This window comes from Protopterus annectens, chromosome 6.part1, assembly GCF_019279795.1.
Source record: "Protopterus annectens isolate FY-2018-M chromosome 6.part1, PAN1.0, whole genome shotgun sequence".
In the NCBI taxonomy this organism is placed as follows: Eukaryota; Metazoa; Chordata; order Ceratodontiformes; family Protopteridae; genus Protopterus; species Protopterus annectens.
This window is the reverse complement of record NC_056738.1, coordinates 135645639-135670839: the sequence shown is the minus strand read 5'-3', so window position 1 is coordinate 135670839 and position 25201 is coordinate 135645639. Positions and strand designations below refer to the sequence as shown.

The 25201-nt window shown below is 39.1% G+C and overlaps 1 protein-coding gene across 1 annotated transcript in view; it reads left to right on the top strand.

The window, feature by feature from the left end:
- Nucleotides 1-25201, top strand: part of CHRNA1 (cholinergic receptor nicotinic alpha 1 subunit) — a 388181-nt gene that overhangs the window by 165204 nt on the left and 197776 nt on the right. Inside the window, exon 4 of the mRNA XM_044075561.1 lies at nucleotides 14013-14122. Within this exon, the coding sequence (XP_043931496.1) occupies nucleotides 14013-14122 (110 nt within the window). The remainder of the gene's footprint in view (nucleotides 1-14012; nucleotides 14123-25201) is intronic.

Below are 25201 nucleotides of genomic sequence, written 5' to 3'. Positions count from 1 at the left end.
TGTGCAGGAATGGTGTAGGGAAGGCCCATAGCTGCCCATTTCTTTAACAGCAACAGCTGTGCATATGTTGAAAATTTGGAGTGAGATTTGAAACCTTCCACCCCTGAGACAGGGGTGAGGACAACATAGTTTGTTGCACTGCCAATTAGAATTATCAGTGTACATGTCCAATGGACATGTGTGCAAAATGGGAAGCTATGTATGGGGCGTAATTTTTTTTCGGGTACAGATTGCCCTTTTTTTTTTCAGGGGAGAGTGGTAAGTGAGGTAGAGGAAGTAGGTATATTTGGGGAGGTAGGTTGGGTAGGTAAACAGACAAGACAAACAAGATGCATACAGGGGCAGAGAATGACACATGGGGTGGGTAAACACAATTGACGTGGACGGATGTTTGGAGATCGTAAGCCCATGAGCCCACAGATGGTAACAGTGGGACTGATATCACCACCCATGGGCAGTCACCACTGGACCTTCACAGACCCAAAGGTCACTGTGCTGGGGGCTGCATAGGTGGGGCAGGCTCACCCGTGAGTCGCGCCACTCTCGCCTCGAGCTGGCGTAGGGGATCAGTGACTAAACGCTGGATCTCCCTACGCACCACACCCCAGACCCTTCGGAGGGTGACAGTAGGCCCTTCTCTGCCCATGCTTGCAGGGAGGGTGAGCCCCATCCCCTGCAGCACTTCCACCCGAAGGTGGCACAGGACCTACGGAGGAGGGTGGCCCGGGCTGGGCATCAGACCTGCTGGTGCCAGGTGCAACTGCCAGCTGAGGTGAGACAGGTGGGTCCACTGGGACTGGCCTTCCCATATGTTCTGTGATTAGGTGTTTTTAATTACAACATAGACAACAGCATTTCAAGTTAGTTGTAACAGCATGCAGCAGCATATTCCCATTAACAGAACACACCAGGGTTACAACAGTTGAACAGCAAGCATAACACATGCATGTATTGAATGACAGTGGACATTCCAACAGCATGCAGGTATGATTGGTGGCAACAGGCCACCAAGATTGTGGTGTTTTAACAGGGGTCATGCATCAAAGTAGGTGCAGATTTAAATAACAATAGGACATATGTCCCAACAGATGTTATGAGATTACACATACCCATTGAGGTGTGGAATTGCATTGTTTATGCACATGGAGTGTAAAAAGAAACCTCCATTAACATCTTATTAGTACTTTAACTGTACACTACATTCCTATTGACTGCAGGTGTATATCCCCTACATGTATTCTTACACTGAGCAACATGCATTTGATTGCGTTATGGCTTTTGCTACTTCATGATATACCTGGCCTATATCTGACATGGTAACTGTCCGGGATGCGGATGTTACTGCTACATACTTGTATTAAATTGACTTGTTTATGTATGTGCACATCTGGATGTGTCCACATGGCTTTTTCACTTGTTTTCTACACAGACCTACTTTTCAGGTAACACACTTAAGTTTCTGGAGAACACCTTGACAGGCAACTTGTGTGCCAGATTGTCAGCCAATTCACAACTGTTTAGGACTGTTGCATACTTCACAGCTACTGGCACTTTCTTCATCCACTTTATATGGGACTGCACTACTGGGGGGTTGTCAGCACTTACTACAACAGAGTAACATTTCTTCACTGCAACGGTTCAACAACATTTCTGAGTAACTGGCACATACACACTGCAAGTATTATGCCTTTCTTATTTACATTAAAACTCTTTTCTACGGGCTCTCTCCTGTATTTGACATTACACTGCATACAGTATACATATTCAGGAAATGTTATACCTTTATTGATAGGTTACAAGACTGTTTTACAGGCTCACTCATGCTTTATCTATGACAGTGCATGCCAAGATAGTATTCCAGAGATGCTTTTGCTTTATTCATGGGTTACTACACTCTATTCCTGCCTATCTGACTTATGATATGTAACAGTACATGCATATGATTTATTCAGGGAATGAATGTTTTATACTTCACAGCTACTGCTAATTCCTTCATCCACTTCCTATGGGACTGCACAACTTGAGTTGACAGCACCTAATACAACAGTACTATTTATTATTGCAAGGGTACAACAACATTTCAAAGTAAGTGACACAGACACACTCCAAATTTTATACTTTTATTAATTACATTGAAAACTCTTTTCTACAGGCTCTCTCCTTTACTTGTTATTACAGTGCATATGGAAGACATATTCAGGACATATTATACCTTTCTTGATGGGTTACATCACTCTTTTTCAGGCCTGCTCACTTATATGTTATGTCAATACATGTAGGGATAGTATTCCAGAATTATTTTAGCTTGATTGGTGGGTTAGTACACTCAATTTCTGGATCACTGACATTTGTTATATAACAGTACATGCAGAGGATTTAATCAGGACATTCTATTGCTGTATTATTGGCTTTAACACTTTTCTCATGCTCACTGACATATATCATGTAACAATACATGCAGAATATTTACTAACCTGCCTGGTGGCGCAGCCTTAGCAGCCTATCTGCATAGGCTTGCTGATTCATAGCATGTGCACCTGCAGCTGTGGAGTAAATAAAGGGATATTGAGACATACCTATCCATTATTTAGACTATCTTAGCTTATCTTACATACTGCATTCCATGGCTACCTACTTAGTAGTGGGGCATCCCGCATTTGATGGGCCTCCTGGATCCACTAGTTCAGAAGGTCCTGCTTCTGCCTCTTCAGGTCTGCATGGTGGTGATGGATCTGCTCGAGGGATGCCTGTGGCACTGGTGAGTTCATGAGCCAACCGGTTCCAAGCCTCCGCCTTATACACTGTTCCTTGGAAATGGCCCTGCAGGAGTCGAGTCTCATGCCAATGGACTAGGAGCCAAACCATATATCTTGACTCCTCAATGCCCCAGTGTTGTGCTTGAAAGCATGTACCCCCTCCAACACCAGACATTCTAACTGCAGATGGGAGCTACAATCAGTTATGGCGAGTATTCCCGCCTATGCGGCTTAAATATGCCGCATTTCCCACACTTTTCTGTGATTGGCCGTTTTTGAATATTCTCGGCTGACTGCAGACATGCTTAGCAATGGTTAAGCAAACATTTATTACTATATATAAGTTAACAGTGGATGTTTATCTTAAGCTGTCGTGGCTTAATGGTTCAGTACTTTGATTATGGTGCACAGTGTCCTGGGTTCAAACCTTATCATTGTATTTTATTTTACTGCTGTCCAGACAAGTTAGGGGGCGTGGCTGTGTGTAAGCAACTTTGCTCTACGTTGTTCCACGTTGCCCGATGGGGCGCTGGTTGGCACGGTGCGCACCTCCTCGCAAACCGATTGCGCTGGGTAAAGTGCTATTTAGCTTTGGGCAACTATTTTGCACTGGGTAAAGCGTGATTTAGCTATGGGCAACTACATTGTGCTGGGTAAAGTACGAGTTAGCTAGGGGCAACACCATTGCGCTGGGTGAAGCGCTGCTTAACTGCGGGCAATTTTATATTGGGATCCTTTAAAATATTTATTTTATTCTCTGATACATTGGCCATTTCACTGCTTTTTAGTTATGTTTCAACATATATATGTTGGGTATTATTCCATATACTGATTTAAAAAATAAATACGAAAGGGAGTGGTGGGACTCAAACCGTGAATGCCTCTTCTTTGTGCGAACGCTCTACCATTACGCTATTGCATGTGATTTGTATAAACATTCTTTCTTATGCTCTTCCATGTGAGAATTGCTGACTGTAGCTAAGCAATGGGCACACACGCGCACACACGCGCAAATACGGGCAGCTATTTTGGGTATTTAAAAAAAATTTTATGGTTATGCGTTTTAGATGTGTGATGAGGGTTTACATTATCAGGCAGTGAGGTGTTGAGTGCAGGGACATTTGAGCAGACTCGGTCTTGTTTATTTACTTTATTTTTAAACATTTGCAGGGGCGTGGACATTTGGACTGCTCGGCAGTCGGACACGCCCCCTGCTTTCTTACACGGTCCGTGTAGGACTTACGGTTGGGTCAGCATGCCCTCATGCATATTCATGGCACTCTGACGTCATACCATTCAACTGCAGCCTCTGAGTAAGACTTATTAAGTCTTACACGGAGGATTCCTGAATCCGGGGGATATACATTTAAACAGTTACAATAGTGCACATACATTTCTGTTCTCTCCAGTAGGGCACACTGTGGATACATTTTCAACACAAGCACTTTACAAATACCTTTTCAACAGAAATATCTGAACAAATCAGTTTCATATACACATGGCATACAGTTCTAATACATTTGTAACACAAGCATCTTGTATAAATAAGTTTGATATTCACAAATGTCATGTAACTATTTATAAAATTCCAACTAGTTGTGCTGGCAGTACCTCCATTTATAACAGTATGATTACTGTGAATATGATGCAACTACATCATTGGATCTTTTGCCCCAGGGCAGTAAAAGTAGTACTTCTAACAATGACTGCATAAGGAATGATTCACCTATTAATTTTTGAAACAGTACTGCTTTCTGAATCATTGTATGGAGACTGTTTTTGGGCAAGTTATGCAATGAATAATTTTAGTTCCACAAACTGTTATTGGGCTATTGTCATTAATGAGTTTTTAAAAGAGGCATTTTCTGTGAAAGGGAGTACTTACCCTTATATGGAGTGTGTGTGGGGGCGTATGCAGAGGTGTATAGTTATCAACATATTTGAACCTGTGAGACATAACTAATGTGGTTATTTATAAAAAAAAAACAAAAAAAAAACTTTAATCGGAGATTGAATTATCTGGCTGCATAAATCCCAAGACTGTTACATTACATTTGCAGCAATGCAGAAGGGCAGAAATATGACAGGAATATTCAATTACCTCAGTGTGGACAGTTCCCACACTGCTATGAGAGCAAGCATCTGACTGGAGTGCCATATCTGGTGACCTGCTTTAGTAGTCACTCCAACACTTGAACAGATCAGGTATAATTAGTCATATTGTCTGGTATCATTAACGTTCCAGGCAGGTGCCTTGTATTGATGGGATACCCTACAAATCAGTGGACATAGCTCAGTCAAGATTACGCACAACAAGTGTGCAGTGATATACCAACTCCAACCAAGACATAAACTGGAAAAATCTCAGGTTCTCACATTTGGCCTTCTCTCATTAGGTCACACCTTCACTACATAGTACTCCAGACCAACTTCAGGCCAGACTCTGGACAATCACAGACATGGGCTTCCAACCCTGGCAGGCAAATTAGAAGCCCTCTTCACAGTTCAGGAAAGTATAGCCTTTTGGAACTGTTGGGTCAGTGACAGCAAATGAGTAAAAAAATATAGGGTGACAAGCTGTGGTGGACAGGAGAGCCTTCTTATGTAAAAAAAGCATTGTAGGCCAAAAAATACATTTTAAAGACTAGAGTTGTTTCTGCTAAAAAAATGCTAGAGAAGCAGAAGTTATAACTTGGAAGATGGAAGGGAATGATATGTATCTGGAACACAAGATTTATCAAACAAGTGGTGATGTGTGCTGTATCTCTCAACCGTCCAGATTTTTATCAAATATTTTCGGTCTGTCCCTTATAAAATGTGTGGGTTTTCATATGCCATTGAGGATTGCATTCGCTAAATAATGATAGCCATTTGAGTTTCAGACTTCATATACTTCAGAAAATGCACGTTAAAGCAAAATATGTTATTTCAGCAACTTTCTAAGTTTATTAGAGCAATATATAAAATTTAGCCCTGATTTTGGGTTGTTGTACCCCAATTATTTTGGCTTTGTCCAGAATACTTGTGCTGAGACATTGAGAGGTATGAGATGTGGAACACATTTACAAAAGAGCTGTTTGTGAGTGTAAATAATGCAAAAGCCATTCAGAAGTCTAGAAAAAGCACAAAAACATGTCAGTCACTAGCATATGCCTGAAGGACTGAATGGTCTCCATTTTCTGTCATCCTCCATTTCTGTGTTATCTAAAGTTGCAATATCCACTATGTCTAATCAGAACTTTGCATATCTTGAAAATGAAAGTTTATATATTCAGAAACACTGTTTTTAAAAGACATATAGTCTCCCAGTCTTCAAAGATTATACTGGATTTCTGCACAACCAACAGATGAATGCAAACACATTGAGCATAGTGCATATGTACATTACTGAGGCTTCTGGTGCATTTGATTAGTTACTGTTGCTTTATTAAGTCCCAGGTTTGATCTTTATCTTGATGCAGTTGCATGAATGAAGTGTGTACCATACCTCTCAACTGTCTAGATTTTTACAGAAAGTCCAGTTTTTTGCTTCATATTGTCGGTATATTCTTCATAAAATTTGTGGTTTGGGGCCATATCATTAAGGACTGAAGTCACTAGATAATGACAGACATTTGAGTTTCAGACCTTATAGTCTTCAGAAAATGCATACTAATGGAAAATGTGTTATTCTAGCAACTTTCTAACTTTACAGGAGCAAAATTTTATTTTATTTTGGGGCCTTTATCCCACCATATTATTTCTGCCTTTGTCCAGGTTTCTTGTGCTAAGTGGTTGAGAGGTATGAGGTATACCACAAGTGGAGATCACCAGTCCACTTCAATACTACTCTCTTCCATTGGCCAGAAGGTCCCTACAGGAGTGTTAACAAAGACGATTTTCAGATTTCTGCCCTGTAGTTCATTTTTGATCTTCAGCATTATTAATTGCCCTGACTACTCTTTTTGCTATGTAGATAATGCATTTCTGCAAATTTACATTTAGGACCCTATCCCTTTTCCCATATTAATAGTTAGGACCCCATTCCATGAATAGTCCTAATAAGTTTTTCAACCTCAGAACAGGCCTCTTCTTTTAAATATTATTGCATCTTGTTGGAAAATTACTGATTAAAAGCTAAACAGGTACTGATTTATTAGACCAACACAGATGCTATAAAACAAATAATATAACTTTGGACGTAAACTTTCTTCAAGATCATTTACATTCTTTTAGCAAAGCTCATTGTTTAAAATAATCTAGTATATAAAATCAAACACAATGAAAATAAATTATTGATATATCTCTGGCCAAAATCAATCCACAGAAAAAATTGATATACAACCATGCACAGCAAAATTGTCTATTTTGCACAAGGGCTAAAAGGTTTATACAATGGAAAATCAAACACTAAGCCATAGATGCACAGAACTTATCAGATAAAAACTGCCCACCCACTGAGAGCCTAAATGACTTCCTGCAATTCCTTATTAATCACTATTCTACTTCTTTATATACCATTTCAAATTTGTTTCCTGACTGCCCATGCCTTCTCTTTTTGCCTCCGCAGCATCTTTGAGACAGCTGTCTTAGTGCTGTGATTAATGGTTTCTACTAATAGCCTCAAACATGGATGTCTATGGTAATTCTAGAGCTGAAAAAGGTTAAGCACTGGAGCTTAAGATTTTTTAAGCTGTTTAGGTGTAGCTATAGGGCAGCTGATTTGCTAACAGAGCCGGATCCCGGATCATGGTCAAAGGAGCCCTAGGCAGGGTAATGGATCCCCCACACACACACACAGTCATTCTAGCATCCCATTACTTGGCCATCTCTCCCCATTTACAGTAAACCTGTCAGTGCACATGCTATTTTCCTTTTTACTTCTACAGTGATTGCAGAAATTTTGATTTAGTTTAAAACTTTTATTTCAAATTTATAGCACAAACACTGATAGACATTTGCTAAACAAAACAATACAGTCTGTTAATGAATACAGACAGCATGAGCAGCAGTAAACATTTCTGCCCTTGAAACTTGCATTCATTGAAACTACCTTCAAACCCACATTCTGGCCAGTGGCATATTAAGTGTACTTTTGGGCTGTTTCAAACCATGGGCCCCCTGCACACATTTTTAGGACCATGCATAAATTCATGTGCTCTTTAATTCACCTTCTTGATTGTATTAAATTATATTCCTTGTTTAATACAGGCCCACTTGTTAGACTGTATTTTAAATTTGTAGTTTTAACATTTTTCTGTGAAGCAGTGAAACAAAACATATGAATGAAAAATGACTTTTCAGTCATAAAAAGCCACTCAAACAACTGTCATTATAATCCACCAGTATCAATCCTTATGCACATTCTCTGCAGACGTAAATGTAATCTGAATAATTCCACATTAAATAGATCTGTATTTAGTGAAAAGGTTGCTGTTGGCAAACAGCATGTCAGTGCTTCACCTACAAATTCAATGTCTGCTGCTTTTCAAGAATAAATTGCCTGTATTACAGTAAAAAAATGGTGCACGTCAGAAAAATAAAATCTATCTGGTGTGGGAAAAGAACCCACGTCCTTCTACACCAACAGCAAGTATGTTACCTGTTGCACCAGTGACACTGAACAACACAGCTATGAAACTCTATGACGGACACTGACTGACAACAATCTTCACTAATTAAAAGAAAATTAAAGGAGACGTCACAGTTAGTGTGGAGATTTAAGGCATTTGCTTGCCAGTAATTAAGATCAGCATTTGATTCTGATCAAAGTCACTAGACATTGCCCCTAACTGGGGCATTATATACACACACACTTGCTGAGAGGTATACATCTATTCACTGCTCTGTACACAGACTTTTTGTGCTGAGAAGTATTGGGCGTGTCTCCTGCTGTGTATCTTTGCACTCTGTTTTCTCCATAAACATTACTGAGCAGATGCCTTAGATCTCACATGGCTTACTAATGGGGCTTGCATTATGGACATTGTCCTAATGCTGTGGTTTCTGGATTTTGCTGTGCTGCAAGATCCTAATGCTGGTGATGAGACAGAACTGGGTTTTACTTTTTTTATTTAGATTTTTTTTTAGGGAAGACAGGGTCACCCAGCCAACATGGGTCCTAGGCAACTGCCTAGGTCACCTAATGCTGGATTTGGCTTGGGTTGCTAATCCTTCCAAAATGACTTTTGAGATACAAGCTGGTGAATAACAAATTTATTGAGCACAAATGGTCAGAAATTCAACTCAATAAGAAAATTAAAAAAGCACTTTTAGCAAGGGAGCAAACCTCAGTTTGGTGAAACTCTCCTAACACCTGAAAATTATATATTATGTAATATATATATATATATATATATATATATATATATATATATATATATATATATATGGGTCTACCTGATATTACTGATTTTTCAGTTACCCAAAAATTACATTCACGAGTTGACTTTGCCAAAAACTTATTTTAACGAACACCTGGAACACTGAAGTTGTACTCCAGGAAGCTAACCACTTTGCCACCATGGTGAACTTTGCCCTTTCCTCACTATAGTGTGATCTCTGACTTGGTATATTTAGTTGGGGGCTTAGCCCTTCCTCGTGGGGTGGTGTGGGGGTTCAGCCCCCAACTTGGATGGGCTTGACTAGCTTTGGTTCATTTTTTTATTTTTTTCTTGGTGGCCAAGTGGTTATTTTCCCAGAGTACAACTTTGGAGTTCTGGGTGATTGTTAAAAATGAGTTTTCTGCAAAGTCATCTCGTGAATGTAATTTTTGGGTAAGCTAGAATTTGATAATGCAAAGTGGACCCATATATATATATATATATATATATATATATATATATATATATATATATATATATATATATATATATATATAGAGAGAGAGAGAGAGAGAGAGAGCAAGTCCACAGTTTAACCAATATGAAGGAAGAGGAAGTCTGTGGAAGCAAGTAAATCACTGCTGGCACAGGCTTGGAATGTGAACAAGTCCTGATTTCCTATGGGAAACAGCAGTAATGGAGTTCAACATCAGTGAGATCAACTTGACCAGATCGAACTTCACCCAGTTTGCACTCAACATGGTTTAGTGAAGCTGTTGCTCATCAGCTGCAATCCTGAGTATGGTAAGTCCCTTTTAGACTGAATTGTATTGGCATTTTGCTGCACATTTGCTGACTGACTAATTGGAAATGCTTAATTGGAAAGACGTAAAGTATCTACAGAGTCTAGTAATTCATTAAAATATGCACTGGGGGATGGAGAAGTGTAGAAAAGGAATGCTGCAGTGTCAAATCTCAAGCAGGTGACATTGCAGAAAGTCTGTTTTGTTCAAATTTATATGATTTAAGAGAAATTTAGGCTTCAAACTAATCACATAAACATAAAACAGGTGACAGTTTATTTTCAAATAGGATTGTTCAGCACTAGAATCACCTTCCTTTCAAAAATGGTTCTGCTACAGATGCTCAAGTTCCAAGTGTTCAGAAATCACACTGTGGTAGCCATGGAAAGATGGACGCAAGCCCCTTGTAGCTGCTGTGTGCACTCAGGATCAAATATGAGTTCAGGCAAACAGCCGAGGGAAAGAGTGGAAAAGGGGTTTTAAGATGAGAGAGTGGGAATTTAGGGTAAGGAAATGGAAAACGCGTTTTAGAGTTAGAGTGCAAAAAGGGAGTTTTAGGGTTAGGGACTGGGAAAATAGTTTTAGCATAAGGAAGTGGGAAGGGAGTTTTATGTGTAGAGTGCAGGAAGGGAGTTTTAGGGATAGGGACTGGGAAGGGAGTTTTAGAGTTAGGGAGCAAATGGGGACTTTAGGGCTAGGGAGGGTGGAGTGGAGTTTTAGGATAAGGGATTGAGGACTTGGTTTGGGAATTGGGTGGGACTTTTAGGGTTAGAATTATGGTTCTAGTAGGACTATATAGTTTATAGGGTCAAGTGTTGAGAGGGCTACATAGAAACTGGAAATCAGGCTATTTGGGAGTCCAAACACCTGCTTTTTCTAGCAAATGGCAGCAAGCAGGTGTGTTATGAACTACTAGCATGTGAGCACTTATAAGAGATCCTTTCAAAACTCTACTTCTGTAGAAGCTTGTAAGATGTCCTTAAATAATCATGTAAGGCAGAGAGGGTATGTCATCAATGGTATTTTTGACCTGATGAAGTCCCTGCAGGTATTTGAGTATTGTATGTGTGTATTGTTAATTGTACAGTAAAACATATTTGTTTATATTAAAATATTAGTAAGTGCTTGGGGCATTATTTATTAATGACTGCAAAATGTACAACTACTATAGAAAGTGAGGCAGTGCAGGAGGAGGAGGAAGACAAAAAATAGTGTGGGGAAGAACAAACTATATTTAGACAAAAAATGAAAAGACAGAACTGAGAGATGCAGGGACGAGTAGTGAAAAGCTAGAAGCAAAGCTGGAGAAGTGCAACATAAAGGTTAGAAATGTAGAGTGGATTGTAAAATGCATTACTGTTGTAGAATGCAATACAAATGTCCCTATTTGTGTAGAGAAAATTGTCAGTGAGTGAACATTAGCAAATTCTTTCATTTCATGTCTACAAAAAGACATTAAAAAAGAAAATAAAAGAAAGAAAAATACTGTTTAGCAGTTGATGAAAAAATATGATGGGATTTACATTGATTTGCATCAACAGTTTATATTAAATATAAATCGAAAGGTATTGTAAAAATGCATTTTTCTTATAGTCAAAATGCAACTTACATTATGTAAGTGCTGTAGCCTAAATAGTGTCTCAATGCTTCCAGTATGCTTAGTCACTGTGGCTGCAAAAACAAGTAAACAAAAGATGAAAAACAAAAATCAAGTTTTTGTGATAGAGAAATATTTCGAAGGAGGAGGTGGTGCATTATACAACTGTGCAGTTATACGTGTAAGGTTACTCTTTTAATAGACTGGCAGGCCAAGGTCCCCCTCAGTTTAACAGTAGTAATGACATTAGAATAATGCATCTTATATAAGATCTTGCCTGTTCCATTGTATAATTATCTCAACAGCAGGTCATGTGTGTTGTTGAGTTTGGAGGCTTTGCTTTTACACTGTGACTAGAAAACAAAATAACAGGAATTCTGAGGCATCTTGCCTGGTCATCCATGCAGTAATGGAAATGATGACTTTAGAGAAAATTCAGAAAAATGTAGGTGTAATCTGTACCAGTACTCCAAGGATCATCACAAAGGTCATAGCAGTGTGGTGACCAGTTGACAAAACATTGGGTGAGGATCAGAAGAGAGGTAAGACTGAAATGAAAAGCTAACATGGAAAACGTGTGAATTTGTTCCATTTTATGTGGAGTCAGAGAAATAAAAGGAATACAAGCTAGCAAAGATGTCCAAATACTTCTGTGAAGACTGTAGGAAGATATGTGCATAATGTTACTGGTTTATCCAACACACAACACCAGAGCAGAGTGCATCTTTGATGATCTGCATTCAGGAGAAGGCTGAGGAGCCAGTATGGATGGGATGATGAGTGATAAAATCAAAGCCATGTTTTCCTTTTCTGTGATAAGAGGGAATAAGTGAGATAGCAGAGGTTAGATGTGAAGATCATGAGCCTAAATTACGTCTCTGCAGTCAGAATTAGAGTAGTGTGTGTTTCCTGCTGTAGGATAACATCACACTGAGCTGAGAGGGACAAAAAGGTAGCCATCTATTAAAACATTACTTTCCACTTACTCTGTGAGTTTGCCACATTTCTTTCTTCTTCATCTATCTATCTATTTACACACACACACACACACACACACACACACACACACACACACACACACACACACACACACACACACACACACGCATGCATGTAAGCTGATCTTTTCATGGGATTTTATTTACTCATGCAACTATTTTTTGCAGTATATGAAGCTATGGATGTGATTCCTGGATGACCTTTCTTTTACTATGGTCAGTTGATATTAAACATCTAAAGTATTTCATAGACTATACCGATAGTAGTCAGTTTGGTATTTCCTTTAGTTACAATGTGAATTTATCTGTCATAATAATAACAGTAAACAAAAAATTAGAAGCTATCATTTATACCTGTCCTATGTGTTGTCCTTTAGAATGAGGACTAATATGGGGAGTTCTGAGGAATGATGTAGTAAGCAGTCACTGACACCTCTGGCAAACCAATTAAAATGCATTTTTGACAACCAGTAGATGGATTTACTAATTAATATGATTTATAGTTAAGACCTTTGGCTCATTAGTAGTGCATTTTGGTCCTATCTGTTTTTGTGTGGTAGTTTTAGCTATGTTGCACCTAAATTTAAAAGCTGTCCTTTCCATCCCAATATTAAGGTGTAGTGATAAAATACAGTGCATGCCAATGGGTTATACAAAAATACTTCTTAATGAATGCTGACTTTCTACTAATGACCAGATAATAGTCACCACATTCTGTATTTCACTGCTACAAGTCTATCTTCATGGTCAGTATTTTATAGTCATAAGTGGCAGTGCAAAATGAACTTGTAACAGGGAGGTTCATATATGATCACCTGTCTGTAAAACCTTGTTATAATGAGGAACTTATATACAAATCTTGCTATAACAAAATAATTTTTTCTCAGAGAATAAAATCATCCTGTTCCATGTGTTACGTTGTTATTCTAAATGGTAGTGCAATGGATAAATGTGTACTTCATGGCCAGGCTGTGCAGCTCCATATAAGATACACACACACACACACACACACACACACACACACACACACACACACACACACACACACACACACACACACACACGCACACACACGCACACACACCCACACACCCACACACACACACACACCCACACACACCCACACACACCCACACACACACACACACACACACACACACACACACACACACACACACACACACACACACACACACACACACACACACACACAAAGTGCATTTTAGTAAGAAAATGTAAGACCCAAATTTGAGACGACATTCGTGAACAAGTTTTAGTGCTGATTTTATTTAGAAAAAACACTGCTTTCAGTACTGTAGTACAATGGTAGTTGTCTTTGGTTCTGAGCACCTCCATAAATCAGACATATTGATATTTGTAACTGTTTTATAATCCGGAATAGTATTAGGATTATCCAGCTGTACTCATATTTCTATGTTAGACTTGTAAGATTGTCTCGGTACGTAACTCTGTAAAAAAGAAAATTCTGAAGGTTAGTATTATTCCTTTATTGATGCACTGTTTATAATCTCACATCTTTTTGCTTCTTTATATAGCAATGGAAAGATGTTAACTTACAATGGAATCCAGATGAATATGGTGGCATAAAAAAAACTAGAATCCCTTCAAGTGACATTTGGCATCCAGATCTTGTACTTTACAACAAGTAAGCAATAAAAACTGGCAGTAATTTAAGCATAACATGGTCAAGGCTCTATGAATGTTTCCGCTTTCCTTTCAGGTGCAGTGTTATGATATGTATTAGTACAGGTATGTTCCATGCAACCAAGAATGAGTAATTTTTGTTAAAAAAAGATGTGTCTATTGGTTTATATGGTATAGGAAACATTTATAAATGAGAACTTATATACAATACATGCTCCAGATATTCTTAGAGTTGCAGATAAAGATGAGAAGAACATTATAGCAATAACCCACGCCTGGGTGTGGGTAATGCTGGATTTACCCACGGTTGGCGTGGTTTGGTCGAGGCGAAGCCGGACCAAAAAGACAACCGTGGGTAAATCCAGCATTACCCACACCCAAAAGTGGTTATTTATTATTAATGACATTATTTAAGAAAAGAAATAATTACTTTTCTTAAATAATGGCATTGTATAATGCCTCTTTGCTGCCCTTCCGCAGCTGTCTGGTGTTCCGCGGCAGTTCTGATGTACTGCGCATGCCTACACAGTACATCAGAGCTGTGGGCAAAAGCAACGGAGGCGCAAGATCTCCGTTGCTTTTACTATCTCGCTATGTTAAATGGGTTTAACATGGCGAGACAGCTTTAAAATAAGCAATGGAGATCTCCGTTGCTTATTTTAAAAGGTCTCGCTATGTTAAACTCATTTAACATAGCGAGACAGGTTAAAAAGGCAACGGAGATCGCAAGATCTCCGTTGCTTACTGTGTCGCTATGTTAAAGGAGTTTAACATAGCGAGACAGCTTTAAAAAGCAACGGAGATCTCCGTTGCTTTTTTTAAACCTGTGTCGCTATGTTAAACTCTTTTAACATAGCGAGACAGTGTTTTATACTAACGGAAAAAGTCCGGGCGACCGGACCTTTTTCCGTTAGTATATTGAGGGATTTACAACGGGCACGCTGGTTGGGCTGGCCAGTCAGCGTGCACGTTTTAGAGGAGGCATTGTATAATATGCTTTATTACAATGTTTTTATATTCTTCTGATCATTTACCTGCTTGCATTCTGTTTCTGCTCCATACCCCACTAACACATTAAGCTCAAGTTTCTGAAAGAGTGACAATATTGCCTTTGTTTTATTGGCTATCCCTCTAGCTAGTTCCTATTTCCAGCACAGAGATACCCCCACCCACTATCTTTTGTCCTAGACTTGGAGAGGTGTGAAACTGTGACTAACTAGCTTTTCAAAAAAAAGGAAAGATAATTAAATTATTTTAATTATTTCAGTTCTGCTTAAATATTTGAGTGCACTTATAGTGACCTGTGCAGTGATAATACCTTGATGATTGCATTTTTTAGTTTGTTCTGGGACCTTAGTCTTTATATTAATTAGCAGTTGTGGGAAGATTATGTTTTTGCATTAATCTGCACTTTTAGTTCCTTAAGTAGAATTACTTGTAAAGGCTATCTGTTTGCATTTTAAACCCTGCTGGGTCAAAATCTTGTAGTTTAATTCACAGTTGTGGTAGAACTGTGTACTGCTACCAGATCTGTGCCTTAATCATGTATTAGAGCTTTTTTTTCCATAAACAGTTTTACTGGTAAATTTCTGCATAGTCTGGTACCTTAAACTGTAGTAGAAATTCAATAGTAAGAGAATTGTCTCTGTTCTAATTTGTGCTTCAGTGTTTTTATATTATGCTTATCATTACCTACTTGCATTCTTTGTCTGCCCCATCCCCACTAAAGTTTCTGAAAGAGCACCAATATTGCCTTTGTTTGCTAGCCTCTGTAGCTAGCCTCTGTGTTCCTTGATTATTCCCCAACCCTCTAACCCTTCTGCTGCTGCTGCTTTTATAAGGCTGTGTCTCTGCCCTCCAGCCCTTACGATTATCTGATTTCCAAAGTCCTTCCCTCCCCTCTTTCATTTCAATTGACTGCTGTATAAGCCATTTATGTACTCTTCCACTCATTGTTTTCTACAGACCCATGATACTTACTGCCCCCCCAGCGAACTAGTATTGTTCTTAAGTAATCCTCCATTACTGCATACTGTCCCTACTCATTTTCCTGGAGCTCAGCAAAGCTTGGAATCCTAGGCTACATTCCAGAAGTGTTTCACTTGTATCCAGTACCATCCAGGCAAAGTTAATGACCTTTGAGTGATAAATCGCACCTAAGTTAGTTTGAGTGATCACTGTTGTTTCCTGCATTTTTGTGTGCATTTCATTGTTAAAAAATTGCTCTTCCTCTCACTGTTAATGCCTTGAAACTACCTTCATGAAAGGATTTCCAGCTGGTTGTTTAAGTGGTTTGTGTTAGCATTGCAGTTGTTGGTCTCTTCTACTGTATTTATATATCAAGATGACTGGGTTTATTCATCTTTTGTCAGGAGGCGTCTGTGTGGTCTGATTTGGGACATATAGAAAAGGACTCATAATGTAGTAATTTTATTGACCAGAGGGCTCATTATTTAATTTTCTGTTTTTCTGTGCTGCTATAAATTTTATGTGTTTGCATGGGTTAGGAGTGACCTGTACAGTAGCAAACATCTAGAAAGCTAATTTTCTCTGTAGAATGGACCATAAAACTATAGCCTACAAAGCAGCAATGCAGTGCAAATACCTTGTGCACTAACAAGCTTATAATAGCTAGTTGGGCCTTGAGTGCAATACCTACAGAATTAATAGAATCCAGTATTGTGTAAACATGGAAGTTATTAGAATTTAGTACTGTTAAGCATAATCTGCCCTAATAAAGCAGCATTATTAGTCTGCACAAACAAAGCACCCTTAATAGCATTCTAACCTCAATACACCACCCACTTGAGCTCATAAATCAAATTAGTGGGCAGTATAGATATACAATTTCCTAACTTCTCTCTAGCCAGCTTGGTGAAAATGGGCATCATGAGACAATGCATCAATTGTCTCATGTTTACTGGCAACCACTTAATCCTTAAAGAATTAGATACAGTATGCTAAAGGTCTAAATGCACAATGACACTGGAGGCTAAACTCTCACATACAAGTCCACATCAGGTTGTCAAAACCACACACACACACACACACACACACACACACACACACACACACACACACACACACACACACACACACACACACACCTCACATAGCACACAACACACACATAGACTAACTTTTACTGAGGCACTTAAAAGCAATCTTCCTAAAAAACAAAGATCATCTAGACCACCCAATGTCAAAGCTATGCCTCAGCAAGCCCAAAGGCACTCAGAAAAAATAACACCTAGCACCATACATACTGTCACTCTCAGTAGAGCCCCAAACACTAAGCCCCTAAGTCAAACACATTCACTTCCCAGGACTCTCATCATAAATGCCTCCATTGCAAGATATGCTGATGCCCCTGTAATCAGGCTAAAGAAGGAGAAGATCACTGTTAGTTGCTTATCTGGAGCCAGGATTCACCAAATCACACATGCACTCAAGTCATTACGCCACAAGTACGAGTACGATTTCATCATAGTCCATGAAGGTGTTGATGACCCAAGATGTACCTCCCTGGACTATATGAAGAGAAACATTATGGTCTTTTCAGACTACGTGTGTCAGACTGTTATAAGCCTGGCACTAAGCAGCATATTACTATCACCAAGGATGATGCCACAATATGAGCAAAAAATGATTGATTTCAACGATTGACTGTCTTTCTGGTGTCATTCTAAGGGGATCCAGTATTTGTCATCTTGGAAGGACATGGTCATCAGACCACATTGCTTTGCAAGGATAGTCTGCACCTTTCCCCTATAGGCTTTTGAATATTGGTTAAGGCTTTATCCGCTCCCATAGTGCATTTTTTTAGGTAATGTGAAACTGAAAAACTGAAAGACATAGCAAAATAAATTCAACAGAATCTCAAGGTGTTACTGCTCAATGCCAGGAGCCTAAATAAAAAAACTACACTGTCTCCAAGCCCTCCTCACACACAAGAATGTAGACATCTCTACAATTGCCTAGATATGGTTTAAAGTGACAGACAGCACTCCGGCAGTGAAACGTTTCAGTGCCTCCCACATTTTTAGAGTAGTAGCTACACAGAGAAGTGCTAAAGGTTGAGGTGTCTCAATATACATCAGTAACAAGCTTACCTCTGTGGTGGTCAAACTTGATGCTGTGCTGGAGTTCCTCTACATGCAGCTCACCACAGACAAAATTCCATACCAATTCTAGCCAGTTATAGGTCACCTTCCATGTCCCAAAATGCTCACAATGCTTACTTGGACCTACTGAAGACACTTACCATCCAACCTAACACCTTACTCATGGAAGACTTTAATTATCCATCAACAGATTGGGAACCCTACATGGCCTCAAATATACAGGCACAAAGATTCCTGGACTTTGTAAATACAAACACCCTTGGCAAAATAGCGATGGCACCTACTAGAAGCTCCAACATATTGGACCTCATACTCACAAATATGGGAAAACACTGCATACCCCAATGTCTTGTCTTCCCTAGTAAGGTCCACCATAAAGATGTCTCCTTCAAAATCAAAATTCACTCTGTAATCCCATTAAAACCAGTAAAAGTTAAGAACTATTTCAAGGCAAATGACCTGTTATTAAGTGTTTTTTTTTCAAAATTCAATTCCCCTCTAAACCCCAAGAACACACCACCTTATGCTGAATTGTTCTCAGAAACTCTGTACAACCATGTCGATGACTGCTTGGAGGCTACCCTACCAACCAGAAGTAATCCCAGAACTTGCCCCAGAGATAAATTGTCCTGGTGGTGTCTCAACTTAAACCAAACATACAACAAAAGCAAAAAATATGGTACAAATCACATAAGGCAATTCCCATAAAGATAAAAACTCTGTCATCAAAGTAAATAGGAAACTAAGAGGACTAATTAGGCCACGTAAAGCCAACTTTGAGGTTAAGATATATTTCAAGGTGAATGATAACTATAAGGTCTTCTATAGCTATGTCAGAAACTTCAAGGGCAGCACACAGCAATGTGCTGAACTGGAAGTTAATGGTGCCATATTCACTCAGCCTGGTAATATTGCGAACCTGTTAGCTGACAAATACAGTTCCAACTTTACCCCCACTCTCACCCCCAACCATCCCCCAAAAAACACCCTCAAACATAACCCCTCCAACTATAACTAGGAAGTATGTACTGGCTGCACTCACTAAAGCCAAGAACACGGCCTTAATGGACCCGGATAACATCCCAGGATGCCTCCTGAATAGTGCAAAATACAACTTAACAGGACCCCTTTGGAGTCATTATTTCACTATAGTCTTAAGACAGGCTTTCTGCCACATGAATGAAGGACTGCAATGGTCATCCTCCTTCACAAGGAAGGACCTTTAACAGATTCTGGAAACTACCGACCCATTAGTCTGACTAGTTTTATTTGCAAAGTCATGGAAAGAATTATCATGGAAATTATCAACAAGGACATAGGAGATCTCTACCACTGCATCCATCCCAGTTTGGCTTTGTCAAAGGTCATGCTTACTGAATCTGGTGGACTTCTTTGATAAGGTCACTAAGGCAATGGATGAAGGGATAACTGTGCATACTGCCTACCTAGATCTGGCTAAAGCATTTGATACAATACACCACTTGGGCACTGTCAACAAACATACAGAACTATGTATAAACCCCTTTATAACATGCTGGCTCACTGATGGGACCTAGGAGGTTAGAATCAGTGAGTCCACCTCCAAAAAGAGGTCGGTCACCAGTGGAGTCCCCAAGGGCTCACTCCTCTTCGGCATCTATGTCTCTGATGTCAAACAATGTCAAAGGCCTCTGACTAACCATGTTCGCAGATGACTGCAAACTTGGAGCAGTCATTGAATTCCCCCAGATGAGAACACCCTTCAGGATGCCCTAATGCAGACATATGCTTTGTGCAAAAGCCATGGCTTAAAACTCAATACCAAGAAATGCATCATAGTACTTTTCGGGAAGTCTGCCAGATTCACTAGTCAGGGATCTGGGAACTCATGTAGATAGTAACTTTGCCTTTGGCCAACATGTGTACAAGGTAGTAAGAAAATCATTCTGCACTTTTCAGCTAATAAGCAAGGCAATATCATCTAGGTACACAGAGGTTACCGTATCACTGTACTTGGCACATTATAGAGAATAATATCCCCTTCGATATGTACCTGACCAGACACATGCAGCAACTGGAACCTCCACAAAGGTTCCTTACAGAAAGAATACTGAGAGTAAATATAATGTCCTACACTAATTGCCTCAAAGCCCTGTTTCTTTACTCAGTATTATACAGACTTCTAATAAGTGATCTTTGCCTGGCATACAAGGCTTCCCTGAACCCTGTTTTTATGGATATTTGACATCTACAAAACAAACAACATCAGGACTCTACATTAAAAGACTTACATTTTGCTTGCAACATAAACAGGATATGTTGAAGGGACAGGGGTCTACTTCTAATAATTGAAAGACCACTTTCCTCAAAACTAAATTTACTGAGACGGCAACATCGAACTATTAATTTACTGAAAGATCACATTACTGAATTTTTTTAACAGGGTAAGTATGCACTTGGCCAACACTGAATGAAGAAAGACATTGCAGTATGTGAAACCCACTCAGGTGTGGGGAGCTACACCCCCTCCATCCCCCCAACTGAATATGCCAACTCCTGGATTGCACTACAGTGGGGAAAAGGGCAAATTTCCCCATGTTGCCAAATGCATACGTTTCCTGTTAAAATATTCAGTAGTGTGAGTGTTCGGTAAATTAACAGTTTGGTGTTGTCATTGATAAATTCAGTTTCAGGTAAGCAGCTTTTTGATTATTAGAAGTAGACCCAGAGACAGATATGTTTTTCAGAGAATTCCCATTCTCTGGAACAGGCTGTCCATCCATGTGAAGCAGTGTTCCTCCCTATTCCTATTTAAACTCATCTTGGACCAATGAATGGATAACCAGGTATTCATCCCTGATCTGGCACCTGTGTCTCTGATAGACAGAAACAGTCAGTTAATAACCCCCTTATAAATCCAATCTAAATCAGATTTGTGGGTCACATTTGGGTTGCATGGCTAGGCTTTTAAGGCTCCTAGTAGTTGTTCGCTTAATATTCACATATGAGGTCGTCTTTGAAATACATGTATCAAGAACTATGGCGACCAGTGGAACAGAACACCTCAACAGTTTTTATTTCTTTAATCTATTAAATAATAACAGTAATAGTCTCTGAGGAAGCCTTAATTGACAGGGCTAGGATCTGTTTTACCAGTGTACCCCAACCACTTAACCAGATCTGACAGAAAATATGCTTCTTCTGCAGCATTGTTTGACTTTTTGATGGCCAAAAGCTGTTTTTCACTGTAGTTTAACTCTCTGCATGGTGAATATTGTTGAAAGATTTTTTTTTTAGGGAGGGGTAGTTATCAGGGTTATAGATAAAATTATGGGCTGTGACTAGCTGTCTGTAGATTAGTTATTGTGGTATTTGTACCTACTATAGTTGTTTTAAGGCAAGACAGTGACATGTCCTATACAAGAGGTTTGTAGCAAACTACTTGTTGTAGCATACCTCTAACTTTATTTCCTACATAGTTTGCAAATTTGGAAATATGGATGATTCATGTAGGAGTATGTGAAGGAAGTAGGACTGGACAATGGTTCACTTTGTTGCAACAGTTTGGTGTGGGTTTGACTGATAGAAAAGCCCCAATTTTTGGTGTATGTTTTGATGAATTGCTGTATATGCTGATCAAATTTCAGATTTTTATCTATAGCTGCACCTAGTAGCTTTATGTGGGTTACCTTTAAAAAGGTAATGTTAAAGGCTAATGTAATATTAAAAGAGTTTTTGAGGGGAGGGAATTATTTGGGTGTGAATAACATTAATTTGCTCTTCTTAGGATTTAAAAACAGGTTTGCGTTGGTTAGTAAGGATTTGACGTAGGAAAAGGATACTTGGGTGACCGGAATGTAGTAAAACTTATCGCAGTGCAGAGAAGGATGGCGTCATCAGTGCACTGCATGGCAGTAGCTTGTTTGGTAGCAGAGTAGAACTTGTTTATAAATATATTAAATAGAAGAGGAATAGGTGTTACCATTTACAGCTTGCTGACTGTTGCTAGGGTAGCTATTAAACCAGGATAGTGTAGGTTGGGAGAGGCCTAGGGAGGAGAGCTCAGTTAGTAGTTTAAACTGAGAGACAGTGTCAAATGGATACATCAAGGAAGATGGATAAGACTATGTGACCTGCGTTTCTATGATGATTGCATTGTTGAGATGTAGAAGGGCAGCTGTGTGCTTTGACTTCGATGAAAGCCATGTTGGTTCAGTAAGAGGAGGTTGTTTTCAGTGAGGTACTAAAGGAGTTAGTGGATTCTGTTGAATTTCCACCCTTATGGAAGGGTATGATATACAATCTTTTCTTAGAGTGTTGGGACATGGCTCGATGCAATGAGCTGGTTAATAAGTATGGAGTCTGGGTAGGTACAATGGGTCTGCGGCTATTTTGATGACATCACCTGGAAGGTTATCTGCAGCTAGACTTATGGGTTTAGATTTTGGATATGTTTTTTGTTTCTTAAAGTATGGATAGGTTTTAAAGAGAAGGATGTTGTGAGGTCATTTGGCTAAGTAGGCACTGGGAGAGTAAAGGAGGGATTATCTTTGACAAGAGATAAAACTGTTTGCATGAAGTGGTTGTCGAACTGAGTGGCTGCTATCATTATTAGTTGATGGTGTTGGTGTGGTCATTTGACCAGAATGGAGAAGAGTTTTCAGTGATGTCCAGAACAGCTTTGGGTTATGTTGGTGTTTTTCCTGGAGGTTAGTGTAGAATTTGTTTTTGTCTGTTTTAATACTGGATTTGGCATGGTTTCTGAGATGTATGAATTTTCTTCTATTGCCTTGAGATTTGCTTTGTGACTATTGTTTTCCAAACTGCATCTCTGATGTGCATAAGTTGTTTAATTTCTTTTGTTTACCAAGATGCTGGGTTAAATTTTATCCTTTTTGTTCTGATGAATGCCACTTCATTTAGCATATTTACAAATGTTTTATTAAATCCTAACACTGATTCCTTTAGATGCATTTTAGTATATCCCAGTTACACAGTTGAGGGTTGGAAGTAAAGGTTTGTACTGGGAATTTACTGAGGCTGCATGCCTACTTTGTTATGGTTGCCTGAGGGTATTGTTTTGCTGCCTTTCCTTCAAAGTAGAAGGGTAGTCACTGATGGTGTCTGAACAGCAACCATTGGTGATTATTTTGTTTGGAGATGAGCTTAGAATCCAATCCAGTATAGATTCTTCACTGGTGTTTTTTAATCCTAGTTGGGACTCTGCTGAGTTGAGTGAAACTATGAAGGTTTATTGCATAGGTGGGGTATCTGAGTATAATCATTGTCAGTAAGTGTTGACTTCTGATTATATCATGGCATATGTTGGTGGCTATCCAGCAAAAGATTTTTTCCACAGTGTTAATATTGTTGCCAGGGGACATGGATAGGGCTGTTGCATAAATGTTCTTTTTACTGTTAAGCTTTAACTGAGAGATGAATATTTCTGCATTGTTAAATTGGGGAATGGGGTTATGATGAAGAGTCATTTCAAGACTATTTCTACAAAAAAAAAAAAAAAAGGCTAGTGCTTCCATCTTTTTGTTTCTTCCATCTCTTCTTAGACTGTTGCATCTTTGTGGGAAAATCTGGTTTTAACCATGCTTCTTGTAGTGACTAATATATCTGGAGACCATGTGACAATGGCTGCATGTATAAATGGCATTTCTTTGTATATGATTCTAAGGTTCATACTGCAGAATAGTAAGCCTGTGTGTGCCTTTTGGGGAGACAGTTGAGATGTATGTGATTTTGTGGGGTGGATGAGTCCTATGTGTGTGTTGAAGGACAATGATTGAGTGGATGTCACCACTTAGCTTCAGTTTTGATATAAAGTGCTAATTGGGGGTGTAAGTTTATGTTTTAAGTCACATTTTAATAGAAAGGCATTAGTGTTTAGACAGATAAGTTAATGGAAATCAAAGTGTATAATACAGTATAGGTTAAGGGAGATTGTATGGGTGTAAAATGTTGTGTTTTGGTTATGGCATAGTGGCTTGTGAGTGACAGATAATGAGAGAGAAGCTGTCTGTGGAATGACGTTAAGTTTTTTTATACGGGTAGGAAAGCAGTTTTAACAGTTGAGGAATGAGCACAGGTGTCAAAAGAGATGAGTGAATGAATGAATGTATGGTGTATTATGAGAGTTGCAGGAAATGTGAAAGGTTTTGTGAGAAATTTTGGAGCAAGGATTCTATGAGAACAGGGGCCTGAATGTGCTGAGGTTAGTGGTAGGGTAGATAGATGAGAAGTAAGTAAGATAACTATTGGGTATTCGGGTGGCGATATGGGGTGATGGGGGAACATATGTGGTGTGAGTAGTTCTTTATGATTTATAATATATTAGGAAGGAAGGAAAGAAGACTATGTGTCAGAGGAAGGTGGAGAAAACTTGTTAGGAGATTTTGTGGAAGAAGCAGAAAAAAATGAAGACGTAGTACAGATATAGTAAAAGGGAGAGGTGTACTTGAGGAATGTCAAAGTTGTCTGTCTTGGATTAGTGGAGGGTGGAGTAAGGTGATAATATTTTGAAAATTATTTGTGGTGATGGGTGGGAAAGGCAGGAAGTGATATGTAAGAAGTGGGTGGAGATGTGATGTGTAAGAAAGGACAGAAAGAAGGGATGTATAACAAGTGAGAGGAATATGAGAATAAATAATGCAGTGTTTAGTTGTGTTCATGAAGTGGATATGCTAAGTCATGTGTATGTCACTGGTTGGTGTTTTATTGCATGGAGTTTAGTAATTTTAAATGTAGTGTAAATGGGGGTAAGTGGGAATTGAGGGTAGGGTATTGGAGAGAGGTGAGCAGTATGGGACCCATCCAAGCAGGGTGTTGTGCAAGTTCAGAAACAATCTGTGAAGGAAATGATCAGATAAGTGAAGTAAACCAATATCTTATCTCTTAGTTATGCTGTCAGGGCAAATAAGTTCTGCAGAGTGGATAAAGGTGTATGGTACTCGGATAAGATATAAAAG